This window comes from Sebastes fasciatus, chromosome 12 (assembly GCF_043250625.1).
Source record: "Sebastes fasciatus isolate fSebFas1 chromosome 12, fSebFas1.pri, whole genome shotgun sequence".
In the NCBI taxonomy this organism is placed as follows: Eukaryota; Metazoa; Chordata; class Actinopteri; order Perciformes; family Sebastidae; genus Sebastes; species Sebastes fasciatus.
The window spans coordinates 5,338,967-5,357,409 of record NC_133806.1 but is presented as its reverse complement, the minus strand read 5'-3'; the positions used below and the strand labels follow the sequence as shown (position 1 = coordinate 5,357,409).

Sequence of the window (18,443 nt, the reverse complement as noted above, 5' to 3'; positions counted from 1 at the left end):
AATTGGAGTTAACCCACCAGAAATAAACATGACTAATTAAAAGATTGAGTTCAGTATTAGACAATGCTTAAATGTGTCAACAGAGAGTAACATTTGGTTGCTGTAGAGGCAGACGTGCTTCCCAGCATCACTGTTTGAGGTTGTTGGTAAAAATGTGTCTTAAAACAACCTCAGATGCTAACATGCGATTACAAAATGTAAAGGGGAAGAGGAACCTCTCGTTTGTTCTCCATGAGATAGTGCTGAGAAACTTTGGTCGGTCACACGCAGACACACACAGACACACATTCTCTGCACTGAAGCAAGTACGGCCATCTGTGACTCTTAAGGATGGAGGAAGAAATCAATTATTCTACGGTGGTTTTTAAAGATAAAGCTCGAGAAGGTAAGTGACTCCTGCTTTTTTTTTTTTGGCTTGTTTTAATGATGCATGTTTTAGACTATTTAACATCTTTTTTAGGGGTTCTGTGTGGAAGAATCACATTGGTGACCCTTGGGGGTCACAAAAATAAGTTGTTTTTACTCATTTGCAAGATTTCCCTGCCATGATATACATTAACAGTACATACAACCACTTTTTTCCACATCACAATTTCCAGTAATGACAGGGATTTAACAAAGGGCCCAGTTTTCAGATAGACGACACAAACACCAACGCAGCTAATGTATCTTCCAGAAGGTGTCATGCATTAATCTCTTCATACAAACAATAAAATGCATCACATGCTGTTGTCCATCAAATACCTACGCTTTGTCGCGGCCGTTGGCGTTAGACACCGACGCGGTGACACCCTTTAGCGTTTAGTGGTGGGTCCAGCAAACGCAAGGCTTTCATTCCAGGAGACCGCTGCTCATGTCCCGTGCATCGAGTCCGAATCAGCTGTTCATCCATGTCCCCTGTTCACTCACGTTCAGTGTCATTTTCACTGTACAGCTGTAGTAGTTCTAAGCCCAACCACAACCGTGTTGTTTTATCCTAAACCTAACTATAGTGGTTTTATTGCCTGAACCCAAGCAAGTGCTTTTATTTACCTCACAACATTAAGCATGTGTTTACTGCGACCGTAAAATGACGCCGAGGGGTCTGACAAAGTGTCAGTATATGACGAATGCGTTGGCTCAGGCACCTTGGATACAAAAGTTTTACGCAACCTGAGATGTGGGATTTAAAATCTACAGTATAGCCATGCAAAAAAAATATCTTACTTTCAAGAGAGGAAGAGAGATTGTTTATATTCATGGATTCCTATATTTCCCACCTTAGTCACACAATCCTACTTCACACCTGCCATTGTACATAAAGGTTCTCTGTTTGATATCCAAAACATTAATATAGCAGCAAACAACTATTTGCTATGTAAAGTTATGTAAGGGAGAATGTACAAACGAGCCAGTCATTGTTGTGAAATAAACCCACACAAGGCTTGCATCACCCTTATTACACAGCTACTTACTTAAGAAATCACTAATTTGACACAAATGGTCCGCTAGAGTCCGACATCAGAACTGTGCCCATAACAGCGGTCTGTTATAAAGAAATAACAGACCGTAGAATGCTGTGAGTGACCAATCAGAATGAGCATTCAATAAAGCCGTGTAATAAAGAGGAGTAATGTCTACCTGAGCAGAGAACGAAGTCGCTCTCCCTCTATGTGTGTTGTATCAGAGCTCTCTGTGCTTTGTTTACATAGCCGGACCACCCACGCATGCCTTCTAGTGCATGTTAGTGCAGGTGAGCGTGCCCCATTAGCTAGCTCATGGCCCACAGTGTCTTCGCTGAAGCGTAGCACCCACACGCCCGTTCCCCCCCCCCCAGATTACACCTGTTAGCCCTGTTGCCATTGTTAGCACCTTTAAATGTAAACCGTCGGCTCAGCTGTCGCCATGTTGAGGCAATCCCTCTGCTCGGATTATTGAATTTAGCACCTTTTAAGTACAATTTTGAGGTACATTACTTGGAATTTCCACATACATTTTACTCCACTGCATTTATTTGATAACTTTAGCTAAAACTTACATTTCAGATTATTAGTACAAAAAAATATAATCAACAATTATTGTATATATGTGAATTATTATGTATTATTCTTGGTAAAGATATGATTTAGAATCCAGTACTATAACAAACATTATTCTGAAATGGTCCATTCGGCATAATGGGTACTTTAACTTTTGGTAAGTATATTTTGATGCTGATACTTTTGTACTTTTACTTAAGTACAATTTTGAAGGCAGGACTTTTATTTTTAACAGAGTATTTCTACACTGTGGTATTGATACTTTTACTTCAGTAAAAGATCTGACATCAAAAGTTAAGTAAATGCATTTGAACTTGTGATCTCTGCATCACAACATTATCAGTCTTAAGTGCATCATGTCAATGGAGAGAAACTGTTAACTCAAGCAGCACCTGCAGACATTAAAAACAACTCATTATATTTGACCCCTTCTGAGCTTCCCGTCCAACAAAACTTACTGACATAAATGATCACCATGTTATGTTACTTCCCGTTTCAACAGGACATACTTCACATCAATAACACAAAGATGTTTCATTGTTACATTGTGAAGAATAATCACTATTATTTCAGTTGTGTTTTTATTATTTCTTCATATTGTTATTACTGTCGTCCAGCGAAAAAAGAGGACTCTACAATTTACGCTGCAGTCAAACCTAAAGGAGCTGCTACTACTGTACCGAGTAAGTTATAAAATATACTGACTGTCTTATTTTTTTATCTCATAAAATAAACTATACAACATTATAAACCATACAATATGCTTTACTAAGTTCAAATTGACACTTAATGATGATGATGATGATGAAGAATCCTGTCGTGTGTGATTATAGAAGTGATGATAGTAGTATGTCAGAATGTATATTGGTCATAAAGAATAAGTCACGTTGATAATGAATGACTTAATCTGACTATGAGCTTTCTCATGACAAGCAGATGGTGAAGCAGCTGGATGCTCTCACTATCGTGTGTTGGCGTGCGTTGGCGTGGGGATACTCTGTGTCCTCCTGGTGGCGGGCATCGGTTCCATCATCTACTGTGAGTTTGATGTCAACGCGCTGAATAACTTTCAATGAATAATTATAACGGCTTGAGTCAGTCTGTGATTTTTTTGTTGCGTAAGGTGAGGTCAGCTCTCTCTGAATTGTCCCTGCTGCCATTTGATGTCTTTTTATTTCTGTTTTGATCGTTTGGTTTGATCTATTTTTTTGAATGATCCAATTTGGCAAATAAGGCTTCTCTGATAACACTACCTGCATCCAAGATTTGATTGACGGACTGATGTGCTGTCTCCTTCTCTTTCTCACCACAGTGGACATGGAATTGAACGAACAGCGAGCAAGCCACGACGACATCAAAGCAGAAAATGAGAAGCTGATCGTGGAGAAGAGCCTCTTAGAGGGAGAGACGAGGAATTTGAGCATAGTCGCAGAGAATTTGAGCAGAGTCGCAGAGAATCTCAACAGGACGCTGGAATTCATCCTGACATTTGACACCTTTCCAGTAAATGAATACTGCCCAGAAAAAAGTAAGTGTGTCTTGCCATGTATGAGACGCACCGGTCTTTCAAGCAACCACAATGGAAACCCATCCAGGGCAATATTAAACGCTGAGAGAAAGTGGTCGGGTTGTGTGGTGACGTAGTGTAAAGGCCCTGACACACCAAGCCGATGGCTGTTGGACAGTTTCAGTACATATAGGGATGATTAACACCCCAATTCCACACAGTTTGTTTTATGTCCGTAATTATAAGAGTATGTCCGTAAGTGTTCAACACAAGGAAATGCAGCAGATGGATAGTAACGCCACGCAGATATGGGAGAGAAGTTAATCATCTGTTTTTCCCCATTTTGTGAAATATTCGTGTTCCTCTGCCTCCTCCTGGTGCTCCTAATAGGCTAGCGTTTGCAAGATTTCACAGCACCGAACAAAAACAACCAATCAGAGCCGAGCAGTCTCTTAAGCAAACTCCGATCAAACTGTTAAACCAGGCTGTTTTTGTATTTGTCTCTATAACAGATCCTGATCTTTTTCCATTTCTCTGCTTTTTTCATGAATGCAGAGTGTCAGCCGTGTCCGAAAGAGTGGATTCTGTTCAAGGAAAAGTGCTACCTGTTTTACGAAGAAAATGCTCCTTGGAAGACACGGGAAGATAGCCGAAAGTTTTGCCAGTCGAAAAAAGCAGATCTAGTTGTCATTGACAATCTGCAAGAACAGGTGAGCTCTAACACCATAAAACCACAATTATTAATTGTGTTTCAGTTCAGAATTAGATTACATATGGCAATTCATAGTATTCAAGAAACAAAAAAGTACTTTCGCATTCCAACTATAACTTTTCAAAATGTAATGGAAAAAATAAAATAAATTCAAACATGGTGTTTTTAATGTTTGATGAGAATCCATGTCTGGACGTGTGAAAGTGTGCATGTTTTTGATGATCTGTCTCTGTATAATTTACAGGAATTCATCAGTAATTACACAAAGTCCTACCACGACATGAATCATGGATATTGGATTGGGTTAGAGAAAATCAATGACAAATACTGGGTCTGGGTTGATGGACGTAATGACACTCTAGGGTAAGAAAGCCTTTTTCTTTAAAAAATAAATGTACTCGTCTTGACTTGGTCTCAACCCCTAAGACTCTTGGTCTTTTCTCGATCTCGATACATTCTGGTCTTGGTCATGACTTGGTCTCGGTGGTCTTGATTACAACACTATCTGAATAGTGAATTGAACTGAATTGATTCAATCTCGAGCTCTAAGCCAACATGGACAAGAAGTCCTTAAAATGCTCAAAAATAACATATTTGACCTTTTTTGTTATTCAACACTCTGTATTTTTTCATGGGCTGCAGATGTAGAATATTATTACAGGTACTGATATTCATGTTGTGTGTTTGAAGGAACTGGATCGATAACAGCGCTGGCCCATATGCACTGTTCATCCCTGGGAGGAATCTCACAGCCAGCTGGGGTCCAGCGCGTAATTTATTTGAAAACAAATTCATCTGTGAGAATGACCCTCTCATATGGTCTATTTAGTAAGCGCTATCTTTGTTACTCTTCATGTTGCGTGCAAAACTGTATCATCATAGTAATAATGTTCCTAAAATAGCCTGAAGATGATTTAGTACGCAAGTGTTCATCATTTTGTCTACCTGTACAATAAGCATCATTTAAAATGTATTTTATTAGCTGCTTTTTAGTGTCAGATGTCTTTTTGAACAGATAACTAGTTTGACTGAAGGTGTAAACCAAAGAAACAATGACAAAACAGACATCTTCTACAGTATTAAGTCTCACAAGAGCAGCATTAACCTGTGAATGCTGTTGATTTCCACTGGAGGTCAGGATTCACCTCAATATATACAAAGAGCTCAGCCCACACAGCACTCATTTGTCACAGATGATTTAATCATCTATCAGTGTAATCATCCCTGAATTATTGCAACAAATATCAGTGACCTTTACTGGGAAGATGCTCTGTAGTATATCCAAATATTATTCAATATCATTGACTTAAAAGAATATAAGTCAATGGCACATGTGAAGTGTTTCTTACGATGATCCAAAATTCTAAATCCTTTAAGCAAGTGGACTTATGCAGAAAGAATCACATCATATTTTAAATGTGGAGCTACAACGCTGAAAGTTATCTGGTATTTTCTGAGGCTGGGTAAGAGTCGGATTCTGAGCTGATTAAACTGAAGGGCAGTTACAAACAGCAGCTTCACATTATGTACATCTTGTATTAAGAATATTTTTGTAACATTTTGTGTAGTGTGGTAGATGTTTAACGGTGTCAAGTTTGAGAACAAACGAAAAAAGTTTTAAATAATCAAGTTTAATTTGATGTGTTGCATCATTTAATTTGCATGTAAATCCAGAAATTCATGTAATACTAGTAGTTTCATCCGTGTACTTTCATGTTTTGCCTTATTACAATAAAATGGCAGTTGTCAAACACCTTCAAAAGGAGTTATTCATGATGCAGAAGACTACACCAAACTCTTCACATTTCATATTAATTTTCCACTAAAATGCATATTTCACATAAAGTGGTCAACACAGGTAACTTGCCATGAATTGGCCCCAGCTATAATTATTTGACAACTATAGACCGTATATAGAGATGGACGACATGACAGCCCCCAAAAAGTGAAGCCAAAACATCTGGATCGCCCCCTGGTGGCTGGCTGCAGTAAATTCATAAATCCCGCCCCCTTCATGTTAGCAGATGGGACATGGGTCAATCTAAACAGTCAGAGTACACGCCAAATTTTTCCCAAAGATAATCTGTCATTTTAGGTAGTTATCACTCTGATGTATGTTCAAGTGTTTTTTCAGATTTTCTGAAATTTTTCTGATAAGTTTGGTTTTAATGAGTTTTTTGATGCTATAAAAAGGACGGTGAGACGTCAGAGAGCTGCTCTGAGTGAAGTAGTCGTAGCCAGAGGCTCGGGAGAGAGAGGAGATGTAACTTTAACTTTCCATAACCGTCATGAGTCTGTGTAATAGAACATGTGTCAATTTGATCATAAAGGAAGTTATTGAGATATTATGGTTGTGTCTTTTTAGCCAAACAGCTGCCGTGATGCTAACGTAGCAGTTAGGTGGCTCACGCTAGCAGGCTGTGGCCGTGCTCGCCTCGTGATTGGCTCAGACGGGGTATGTGGGCGGGACCTTGATACAATTTAACCACAATGTACTTGTTTAAAAGTACAGCTGGACTTCAACTCCTGTGGAAGACTAGTGGTGTAGAATGTAAACACTTTTGGTTTGTTTAGAAGTGGAATATGAAATTTTTGTTTTTGACCAAAAATTATGCTGAAAATTAATATTGCACAATTATGAACAATATGCCAACAATAATACTATGCCTCACACGGGGCACCAACATGTAGGGATTTGGCAGTAACAGGTTTGATTATTAGCAAATTAATTAATAAATAATAATAGAATTATTAATATTAATAAAGATTACCAATAAACATTAATAATAAATGGGGCACCACCCTGGAATCAGGGACCAATAACCAAAACGTTAATATAGTCTCATTATATATGCTAAACTATCCATTTGGAACGTTGATTAATAATTAAATTAATAACTATAACCAAAATAGATAATAAAGGTTGAAGGATATCGGAGTTCTTGACATAGCAGATGTTGGCATTATTCACTCTTGTACAACATTAAACAGACCAGCATGTATATTCCACAATCATTTATTTATAAGATAATAAAGGTTTAAAACACAATATTAATCTAACTAAATAACTAAACTAAACAAACCAAACAAAGTGTGTAAGCATGTGTGTGTATGTGTGTGTGTGTGTGTGAGAGAGAGAGAGAGAGGGAGAGAGAGAGGGGGGTGGGGGGGGGTGGAGAAAGACAAGATGGCTTCTGGTCTGAAGATGTTTGCCTACAGACAAAAGGGGCGAGCACTGTAAAACTACAAAGATGGCGGGATCAAAGATGGCCGCCAACATGTCACCACATGGCCTCTTTGTTCTTCGGAACACATGTGCTCAGGAAGGACAGAGAGGGGGGTGATTTGGGGGTTAAGATTATCTGAAGCTGTATGTTTATGTTTAACTATTTCACAGTTTCTGTATGTGATATTTATGTGTGTCAGATAATGCAGTGTGTTAGAAAAGATGGTTAGTTTGCATGCAAGACCTTGTCTATGTGAAGCATAAACTAAACACATCAGAATTGGCAAAGCCAGCTACCCGAATATCCTCACTACGAATAATATCACAACAGTCAAACCATATCAATACAAGTACATGGGGCGGCTGTGGCTCAGAGGGTAGAGAAGGTTGTCCACCAATCGGTAGGTCGGTGGTTCGATCCCCGGCTGCTCCAGGTCACATGTCGATGTGTCCTTGAGCAAGACACTTTACCCCAAAATTTCGCCATCGGTGTGTGAATGAGTATTTCATTAGATCCTGATCGGCAAAGTTGGCACCTTAGCAGCCTCTGCCATCAGTGTATGAATGGGTGAATGCTTACATATAGTGTAAAGCGCTTTGAGTGGTCAGAAGACTAGAAAAGTGCTATACAAGTCCAAGTCCATTTACATTCTAGAAATCAAAGTTGAACAGTCTTGCTCAGCGATGTGCGTTACCAATCCATGGAAGAAAAGGGTTTGTAATTCCATGTGTTGAAGTTGTGGTTCCAAGTCAAAGATGTTGTCTTTGCTGTGCTCCAATCAAGTTGTGCAGATTGGAGGAAGCTGATCGCTCCAATAGCTTGGTGCTAACTTCCTTGCGGTTGTTGCTTGAAGTTAGTTGGTCAAAAGTCAGGCTCTCGTGTCCTCTGCTTAGAGGTTCCTTGTGTTCCTATGTCTGTTTCCTAACAGGCCATAGATCAGAGAGCAGAGCTGCTTCTGGTCTGGAGAGCAGCAGCTCACCTCCACAGGTCAGGAAGTGAGAAGAAAGGGCAGAAAAGAGGAGGAACAAAGAGATTCCTCTGGTTTTGTCCTGGGTGAGTTCCACACCTATGTGTGAGTGACTCAAGGATCCTGAGAAGCGTAGCTCAATGTCTTTGCCACCAGTAATGGTGGGTCCCTACACAGTTGTTTTAAGGAGATGTTTTCACAGCAATATAAAATAATAGTAGAGGGGGATTATGACCTGTTTAACTTCCTAACACAAACTTGTATGCAAACAGTAATAAAGAAATGTAAATGTTGAAGTGCATGGGATTTATTGTTTTGTTTTTGACCGTGGTATCAAATTGGTATTGAGAATCATGGAATTTCACTGGTATTGATATTGACTAAATTTCTGGTTTCATGACATCCCTATGTGACTCATTCTTAAATAAGCTTGGGGCTGAGTGCTACAGACAGCGGATATGGACCAACAAATTGTAGGTTTTAGTCTTTTCATGGGATTGGTTGAAAATAACAGAAGTATACTACAGCGCCAATCTTATCCTGTAATAGCATGGTGACAGACACTGATTCAGTACTAATCTTACCAACGATGATGATGAAAACAATACAACAACATTGTCACAATGATGACCCTTCACCAGACATAGTGTGTTACAGTTAGACTGATCATCAATTAAGAAATCCAAATTGGAGTTAACCCACCAGAAATAAACATGACTAATTAAAAGATTGAGTTCAGTATTAGACAATGCTTAAATGTGTCAACAGAGAGTAACATTTGGTTGTTGTAGAAGCAGACGTGCTTCCCAGCATCACTGTTTGAGGTTGTTGGTAAAAATGTGTCTTAAAACAACCTCAGATGCTAACATGCGATTACAAAATGTTAAGGGGAAGAGGAACCTCTCGTTTGTTCTCCATGAGATAGTGCTGAGAAACTTTGGTCGGTCACATTCACACACTCATTCTCTGCACTGAAGCAAGTACGGCCAGCTGTGACTTTTAAGGATGGAGGAAGAAATCTATTATACTACGGTAGTTTTTAAAGTTAAAGCTCCAAAAGGTAAGTGACTCCTGCTTTTTTTTTTACTTGTTTTAATGATGCATGTTTTAGATTATTTAATATCTTTTTTAGGGGTTCTGTGTGGAAGAATGACATTGGTGACCCTTGGGGGTCACACAAATAAGTCGTTTTACTCATTTACAAGATTTCCCTGCCATGATATACAGTACAGTACATACCACCACTTTTTTCCACATCATCAAATACCTACGCTTTGTCGCGGCCGTTGGCGTTAGACACCGACGCGGTGGCACCCTTTGGCGTTTAGTGGTGGGTCCAACAAACACAAGGCTTTCATTCCAGGAGACCACTGTTCATGTCCCGTGCATCAAGTTAGAACCAGCTGTTCATTCATGTCCCCTGTTCACTCACGTTCAGTGTCATTTTCACTGTACAACTGTAGTATTTCAAAGCCAAACCACAACCGTGTTGTTTTATCCTAAACCTAACTATAGTGGTTTTATTGCCTGAACCCAAGCAAGTGTTTTTGTTTTCCTCACAACATTAAGCATGTGTTTACTACGACTGAAAAGTGACGCCGAAGGGTCTTACAAAGTGTCAGTATATGAAGAATGCGTTGGCTCAGGCACCTTGGATACAAAAGTTTTATGCAACCTGAGATGTGGAATTTTAAATCTACAGTATAGCCATGCAAAAAAAATATCTTACTTTCAAGAGAGGAAGAGAGATTGTTTATATTCATGGATTCCTCAATTTCCCACCTTAGAGTCACACAATCCTACTTCAGAGGTTCTCTGTTTGATATCCAAAGCATTAATATAGCAGCAAACAACTATTTGCTACGTAAAGAAATGTAAGGAATAACGTACAAACGAGCCAGTCATTGTTGTGAAATAAACCCAGACAAGGCTTGCATCACCCTTACTACACGGCTACTGAGGCAATCCCTCTGCTTGGATTATTGAATTTAGCACCTTTAAGCACAATTTTGAGGTACATTACTTGGAATTTCCACATACTTTTTACTCCACTACATTTTTTTGATAACTTTAGCTAATACTTACATTTCAGATTATTAGTACAAAAAAAATATAATCAACAATTATTATGTATTGTTTATATGTGAATTATTATGTATTATTCTAGGTAAAGATATGATTTAGAATCCAGTACTATAATAAACATTATTCTGAAATGGTCCATTCAGCATAATGAGTACTTTAACTTTTGGTACTTAAAGTTTATTTTCATGCTGATACTTTTGTACTTTTACTTAAGTACAATTTTGAAGGCAGGACTTTTACTTTTAACAGAGTATTTCTACACCATGGTATTGATACTTTTACTTCAGTAAAAGATCTGATACTTCTTCCATCACTGGTGATGGTTGTGTGAAAAGTAAAGAGAACTGTGTGAAGAGAACCAGAAATCATCAAAAGTTAAGTAAATACATTTGAACTTGTGATCACTGCATCACGACATTATCAGTCTTAAGTGCATCATGTCAATGGAGAGAAACTGTTAACTCAAGCAGCACCTGCAGACATTAAAAACAACTCATATTTGACCCTTCTGAGCTTCCCGTCCAACAAAACTTATGGACACTTACAAAAATGATCACCATGTTATGTTACTTCCCGTTTCAACAGGACATACTTCACATCAATAACACAAAGACGTTTCATTGTGACATTGTGAAGAATAATCACTATTAATTCAGTTATGTTTTTATTATTTCTTCATATTGTTATTACTGTCGTCCAGAGAAAAAAGGGGACTCGACAATTTACTACGCTGAAGTCAAACCTGAAGGAGCTGCTAGTACTGTACCGAGTAAGTTATAAAATATGCTGACTGTGTTATTTTTTTTATCTCATCAGTTTAGCTATACAACATTATAAACCATACAATATGCTTTACTAAGTTCAAATTGACACTTGATGATGATGAAGAATTCTAGTTTTAAAAGATTTCTCAAATAAAAGCAATTAAAGCTAAATCTGCTCTTTTTGACCTGATTTGAGCCTTTTTGACAACATCAAACTTGAATGTTGGGGGGTTCTGGTACATAACATTTTGCCAAATTTACTCCTAAAAAACGTCAATAATTATATTAATATCCTGTCGTGTGTGATTATGGAAGTGATGATAGTAGTATGTCAGAATGTATATTGGTCATAAAGAATAAGTCATGTTGATAATGAATGACTTAATCTGACTATGAGCTTTCTCATGACAAGCAGATGGTGAAGCAGCTGGATGCTCTCGCTTTCGTGTGTTGGCGTGTGTTGGCGTGGGGATACTCTGTGTCCTCCTGGTGGCGGGCATCGGTTCCATCATCTACTGTGAGTTTGATGTCAACGCGCTGAATAACTTTCAATGAATAATTATAACGGCTTGAGTCAGTCTGTGATTTTTTTGTTGCGTAAGGTGAGGTCAGCTCTCTCTGAATTGTCCCTGCTGCCATTTGATGTCTTTTTATTTCTGTTTTGATCGTTTGGTTTGATCTATTTTTTTGAATGATCCAATTTGGCAAATAAGGCTTCTCTGATAACACTACCTGCATCCAAGATTTGATTGACGGACTGATGTGCTGTCTCCTTCTCTTTCTCACCACAGTGGACATGGAATTGAACGAACAGCGAGCAAGCCACGACGACATCAAAGCAGAAAATGAGAAGCTGATCGTGGAGAAGAGCCTCTTAGAGGGAGAGACGAGGAATTTGAGCAGAGTCGCAGAGAATCTCAACAGGATGCTGGAATTCATCCTGACATTTGACACCTTTCCAGTAAATGAATACTGCCCAGAAAAAAGTAAGTGCGTCTTGCCATGTTGTGATGCAGATGCACAAGGCACCCTTTAGTGCCTGTATGAGACGCACCGGTCTTTCAAGCAACCACAATGGAAACCCATCCAGGGCAATATTAAACGCTGAGAGAAAGTGGTCGGGTTGTGTGGTGACGTAGTGTAAAGGCACTGACACACCAAGCCGATGGCTGTGGGACAGTTTGGGGCCGTCAGTGAGTGTTCGCCGGGCCTAGTTTTTTCAGTGTGTCAGTGTGTTTCAGGTGATGGCCAAATCATGTTACCTCACCCAAAATCGAATGCCTTAAAAAAGACGGTAATTTATCGTGCATCAGTCATTGGAATAGCTGACCTCTTTACATCCGTCAATCCTCTAACAAATCCTTATTCAAATACCATCTAAGAATACATTACTTAAGCAGCTGATCGATAGTCCAGTGTTGGTCATGTATGGTTTTTCTTTTGTTCCTTTACCCTGATGATGGGCCTTCAGGCTAAATGGTTGTGGAAGATGTGTATGAAGGTGAAATTTATATATGTTTGGAAAATTGTAATGTTATTAGTGTAACACAAGTATGACATTGTATATAGTATGTATGTGATAAATGTAATGTACTTGATTTCGGACCCCAGGAAGACTAGCTGGTGCCATTGGTATCAGCTAATGGGGATCCTTTTTAAATAAATAAATAAATCTGATCGTTCCAATACACGGATATTTTCAAAACGACTTGGCCATCTGGAATGAAGCTAGTTGGTGAGTGAGAGTGGTGTGAAAATGGTCAACAAACGCTGCTTTGTTTCATGTACGTATCATAACAACGGCTTGTATATCGATCCTCCGTCCTCGGTCTTCCGGTTTCCCTTTTTGAATGACGAATACTGACTACCGCCGACTGCTGGTGTGGAGAGTTATTTCATCTCATGCAGGCGCAGAATGTGCGTGCTAACTGGCTGTCAGCTGTAGTCTTTGTGGTGTGTTCAAGTGTAGCTCTTTGGCCAAGACAAAGGGGACACAACGGTCGGCCTCCGTTGCTGCTAGTTCTTTGATGTCGGTTTGGTGTGTCTGGGCCTTAAAGAGCGAAAAAACACAGGTGGGTCCAACAAACATAGGGCTTTCATCCAGGAGACTGCTGTAAATGTCGCATGCGTAAATTTCACTTTCATTTTACAATCAGCTGTTCATTCGTGTCCTGTGTTCAAAACGTTAAGTTTCATTTTCATTTTACAAACGTAAGTTTTTTCCTCAACCTAAGTGGGTTTGTTGCCTAAACCTAGGCAAGTGTTTGAATTTACAACGTTAAGCATGAGTTTACTGCGACCGTAAAGTGACGCCGAGGGGTCTGACAAAGCGTCAGCATGTGACGAGTTAGGATGACAACGTGTTGGTTGGCCATACAATAGGCCTATGTCTTTTCTTAAAGCTGATGTAGGCGAGATTGGAGCAAAAAAAAAGAAGTTATTTTTATAAAACGGTCGCTGTATCGTGACAATAGTACATGAAACAGGTAAACTGAATAAAAATCATGTGCCTCTGTGCCTCCAGTGTCCTCTGGTGCTCCTAATGGCATCTGCAAGATTTCACAGACCGGAGGAAAACAAACAGTCAGAGCTGATCTGAGGTCTGCTGTCCAGCTGCCGTCTATGAGAACCGGCTGTCAACCACTCGCGAACTCCGACCAAACGGTCAAACTAGGTAGCGCTGATCAAATATGAATCAATATTCTTTTACAATAATGCATATTTCTCTACTCAAATGTTTTCAGAATCATCTTGTAGTGTACTGTTTAGCTGTAAAATGAGAAAGTTTGTGACCCGGCAGCCATGTTGAGATCTCCTCAGGGAATACCAAGCACCGCTCACATGACCGGAGCACAGCCAATAGGAACGCTCTCTGTCTGAAATGACCTGTGATTGGTCAAAGTCTTCCGTCATGGGCTAGATTTTTTAAAACACAAGGAAATGCAGCAGATGGATAGAAACGCCACCGCAGATATGGGAGAGAAGTTAATCATCTGTTTTTCCCCATTTTGTGAAATATTCGTGTTCCTCTGCCTCCTCCTGGTGCTCCTAATAGGCTAGCGTTTGCAAGATTTCACAGCACCGAACAAAAACAACCAATCAGAGCCGAGTAGTCTCTTAAGCAAACTCCGATCAAACTGTTAAACCAGGCAGCGCTGATCAAATATGAATCAAGATTCTGTCACCTAATCCTTTTTTAAAACAATATTTGTCTTTTTCTATTTGTCTCTATAACAGATCCTGATCTTTTTCAATTTCTCTGCTTTTTTCATGAATGCAGAGTGTCAGCCGTGTCCGAAATCCTGGATTCTGTTCAAGGAAAAGTGCTACCTGTTTTACGAAGAAGATGCTCCTTGGAAGACACGGGAAAATAGCCGAAAGTTTTGCCAGAAGAAAAAAGCAGATCTGGTTGTCATTGACAATCTGCAAGAACAAGTGAGCTCTAACACCATAAAACCACAATTATTAATTGTGTTTCAGTTCAGAATTAGAGATTACATATGGCAATTCATAGTATTCATGAAACAAAAAAGTACTTTCACATTCCAACTATAACTTTTCAAAATGTAATGGAAAAAAAAAAAAATCAATTCAAACATGAGGTGTTTTTAATGTCTGATGAGAATCCATGTCTGGACGTGTGAAAGTGTGCATGTTTTTGATGATCTGTCTCTGTATAATTTACAGGAATTCATCAGTAATCACACAAAGTCCTACCACGATATGTATCATGGATATTGGATTGGGTTAGAGAAAATCAAAGACAAATACTGGGTCTGGGTTGATGGACGTAATGACACTCTAGGGTAAGAAAGCCTTTTTCTTTAAAAAATAAATGTACTCGTCTTGACTTGGTCTCAACCCCTAAGACTCTTGGTCTTTTCTCGATCTCGATACATTCTGGTCTTGGTCATGACTTGGTCTCGGTGGTCTTGATTACAACACTATCTGAATAGTGAATTGAACTGAATTGATTCAATCTCGAGCTCTAAGCCAACATGGACAAGAAGTCCTTAAAATGCTCAAAAATAACATATTTGACCTTTTTTGTTATTCAACACTGTATTTTTTCATGGGCTGCAGATGTAGAATATTATTACAGGTACTGATATTCATGTTGTGTGTTTGAAGGTACTGGATCGATAACAGCGCTGGCCCATATGCACGGTTCATCCCTAGGAGGACTCTCACAGCCAGCTGGGGTCCAACGCGTAATTTATTTGAAAACAAATTCATCTGTGAGAATGACCCTCTCATATGGTCTATTTAGTAAGCGCTATCTTTGTTACTCTTCATGTTGCGTGCAAAACTGTATCATCATAATAATAATGTTCCTAAAATAGCCTGAAGATGATTTAGTACGCAAGTGTTCATCATTTTGTCTACCTGTACAATAAGCATCATTTAAAATGTATTTTATTAGCTGCTTTTTAGTGTCAGATGTCTTTTTGAACAGATAACTAGTTTGACTGAAGGTGTAAACCAAAGAAACAATGACAAAACAGACATCTTCTACAGTATTAAGTCTCACAAGAGCAGCATTAACCTGTGAATGCTATTGATTTCCACTGGAGATCAGGATTCACCTCAATATATACAAAGAGCTCAGCCCACACAGCACTCATTTGTCACAGATGATTTAATCATCTATCAGTGTAATCATCCCTGAATTATTGCAACAAATATCAGTGACCTTTACTGGGAAGATGCTCTGTATTATATCCAAATATTATTCAATATCATTGACTTAAAAGAATATAAGTCAATGGCACATGTGAAGTGTTTCTTACGATGATCCAAAATTCTAAATCCTTTAAGCAAGTGGACTTATGCAGAAAGAATCACATCATATTTTAAATGTGGCGCTACAACGCTGAAAGTTATCTGGTATTTTCTGAGGCTGGGTAAGAGTCGGATTCTGAGCTGATTAAACTGAAGGTTAGTTACAAACGGCAGCTTCACATTATGTACATCTTGCATTAAGAATATTTTTGTAACATTTTGTGTAGTGTGGTAGATGTTTAACGGTGTCAAGTTTGAGAACAAACGAAAAAAGTTTTAAATAATCAAGTTTAATTTGATGTGTTGCATCATTTAATTTGCATGTAAATCCAGAAATTCATGTAATACTAGTAGTTTCATCCGTGTACTTTCATGTTTTGCCTTATTACAATAAAATGGCAGTTGTCAAACACCTTCAAAAGGAGTTATTCATGATGCAGAAAACTACACCAAACTCTTTACATTTCATATTAATTTTCCACTAAAATGCATATTTCACATAAAGTGGTCAACACAGGCAACTTACCATGAATTGGCCCCATCTATAATTATTTGACAACTATAGACCGTATATAGAGATGGACGACATGACAGCCCCCAAAAAGTGAAGCCAAAACATCTGGATCGCCCCCTGGTGGCTGGCTGCAGTAAATGTCATAAATCCCGCCCCCTCCATGTTAGCGGATGGGACATGGGCCAAACTAAACAGTCAGAGTACACGCCAAATTTTTCCCAAAGATGATCTGTCATTTTAGGTAGTTTTTATCAAGCTGATGTATGTTCAAGTGTTTTTTCCGATTTTCTGAAATATTTCTGATAAGTTTGGTTTTAATGAGTTATTTGATGCTATAAAAAGGAGGGTGAGACGTCATGATTGACAGCTGTGATTCACAGCGGCTCTGAGTGAAGTAGTCGCAGCCGGAGGCTCGGGAGAGAGAGGAGATGTAACTTTAACTTTCCATAACCGTCATGAGTCTGTGTAATAGAACGTGTCAATTTGATCATAAATGTAGTTATTGAGATATTATGGTTGGCAGTTAGGTGGCTCACGCTAGCAGGCTGTGGCCGTGCTCGCCTCGCGATTGGTTCAGGCGGGGTATGTGGGCGGGACCTTGATACCACGGTTTCAGCCTCCCCGACTACTGCGTAGACTCAAAATCAAAATCTTAAGATGGCAGCTCCCGTATCCGGGATATTCTGGCTTCACTTTTGTACAGTGGGAGGAAGTGGAGATGCGTCGTCCATCTATATAATTTATATACAGCCTATAAGGTCCCAACATACAAACGTCAATACTGACCTGATTTTTTTAGTCGTCTCAGTTTAGAAAAGATGGGTTTGGGGTTGCACCGTGTGGCTGACTCATCAAATCAATGACTTTGTAGCATCAAACTGCTGGAGGTCATTACCTTGTTACTGGTCTGAATTACTCATTTTACCGGCCCGTTCCATCAGAGAACACAGCCTCCATAAAGTCCATGTTTGGCACATAACTCAACCAGAGCTGATTCAAGAGCATGCTAACTTCACCAACCAGCCCAGACAAATCTGTTTATTGGTGTCCAAAGCATTTCTTTTAATCAAATACTACTCTTTGGACTTCTTTGTTTTCTTCTTCTTCTTTGGAGGAAGTGCCTCATCGTTTGTGTTGTCCTCTACAGATAGTTTGTCCTTTTTACACTTTTTCCTTTTCTGCTTCACCGTCGCTTCTTCCTGTAAAACTTCTGCTTCCTCCAATACAACTACAGCTTTTTTCTTTTTGGTTTTTAGAGTGCAGTCCTGGAGCGTCTCTGACTGGCTGGATTCTGTATCCTTACTCTCCTCTTCCTCAGCCGGTTCACTGTGGTGTTTGGAGGATTTCCTCTTCTTCTTCTTCACTTTTGTGTGCAGCTTAGCAGCCTCCTCCGGACTCTCAGCTGCTGGTGAAGGTGTTCCTTCTTCTTCATTCTGCTCTTCATTGTTTTTCTTCTTTTTCTGTTTCTTCTTTGGTTTATGAGAATGGTCTGCGTCACTGTTTTCTACACAGATCACATCCCCCTCAGTGGAAACAGTTATTTCCTCAGTGTCCTCGCTGGCTTTCTTTTTCTTCTTCTTTTTGGGTTTAACGTCCATTTCAGGACTTTCAGACACTTCATCACCATTTAGCTCATAAACGCTCCCAGTGGATCTCTTCTTCTTCTTCTTTGTCTTTTTTCTCTGAGAGTCCACGACCGTCTCCTGGGAGGTCGGTGGAGTCGGTGCAACACAAACCGGTGGAGCGCTTCCTGGTTGGCTCTTCTTGGTGTACTTGGCCATGAACTCAGCCTCCTGCTGCTCCAGCCTGGCTAACTTGGCGCTCATGGTCAAGCCGTGCCTGGCTCCTCTAGAAAAACACATCATTT

The 18,443-nt window shown here is 39.4% G+C and overlaps 3 protein-coding genes across 3 annotated transcripts in view; 2 read left to right on the top strand and 1 right to left on the bottom strand.

The window, feature by feature from the left end:
- Nucleotides 1–239: 239 nt before the first annotated feature.
- LOC141778474 (C-type lectin domain family 12 member B-like) lies at nucleotides 240–5,988 on the top strand. The gene is made up of 6 exons (XM_074652763.1): nucleotides 240–385; nucleotides 2,636–2,701; nucleotides 2,955–3,056; nucleotides 3,331–3,546; nucleotides 4,081–4,235; nucleotides 4,482–5,988. The coding sequence occupies exons 1-6, from the start codon at nucleotides 331–333 to the stop codon at nucleotides 4,602–4,604; spliced, it is 717 nt and encodes a 238-aa protein (XP_074508864.1). The 5' UTR covers nucleotides 240–330; the 3' UTR covers nucleotides 4,605–5,988.
- A 3,353-nt stretch (nucleotides 5,989–9,341) lies between these two features.
- Nucleotides 9,342–15,407, top strand: LOC141778476 (C-type lectin domain family 12 member B-like). Its single transcript, XM_074652764.1, has 6 exons — nucleotides 9,342–9,491; nucleotides 11,217–11,285; nucleotides 11,696–11,797; nucleotides 12,072–12,266; nucleotides 14,561–14,715; nucleotides 14,968–15,407. Exons 1-6 carry the CDS (start codon nucleotides 9,437–9,439, stop codon nucleotides 15,088–15,090), a joined length of 699 nt encoding a protein of 232 aa, XP_074508865.1. The 5' UTR covers nucleotides 9,342–9,436; the 3' UTR covers nucleotides 15,091–15,407.
- Nucleotides 15,408–16,333: 926 nt separating this feature from the next.
- The window catches only part of gpatch4 (G patch domain containing 4), a 6,911-nt gene continuing 4,801 nt past the window's right edge, over nucleotides 16,334–18,443 (bottom strand). The window contains exon 8 of the mRNA XM_074652762.1: nucleotides 16,334–18,424. Within this exon, the coding sequence (XP_074508863.1) occupies nucleotides 17,650–18,424 (775 nt within the window). The 3' untranslated portion in view covers nucleotides 16,334–17,649. The remainder of the gene's footprint in view (nucleotides 18,425–18,443) is intronic.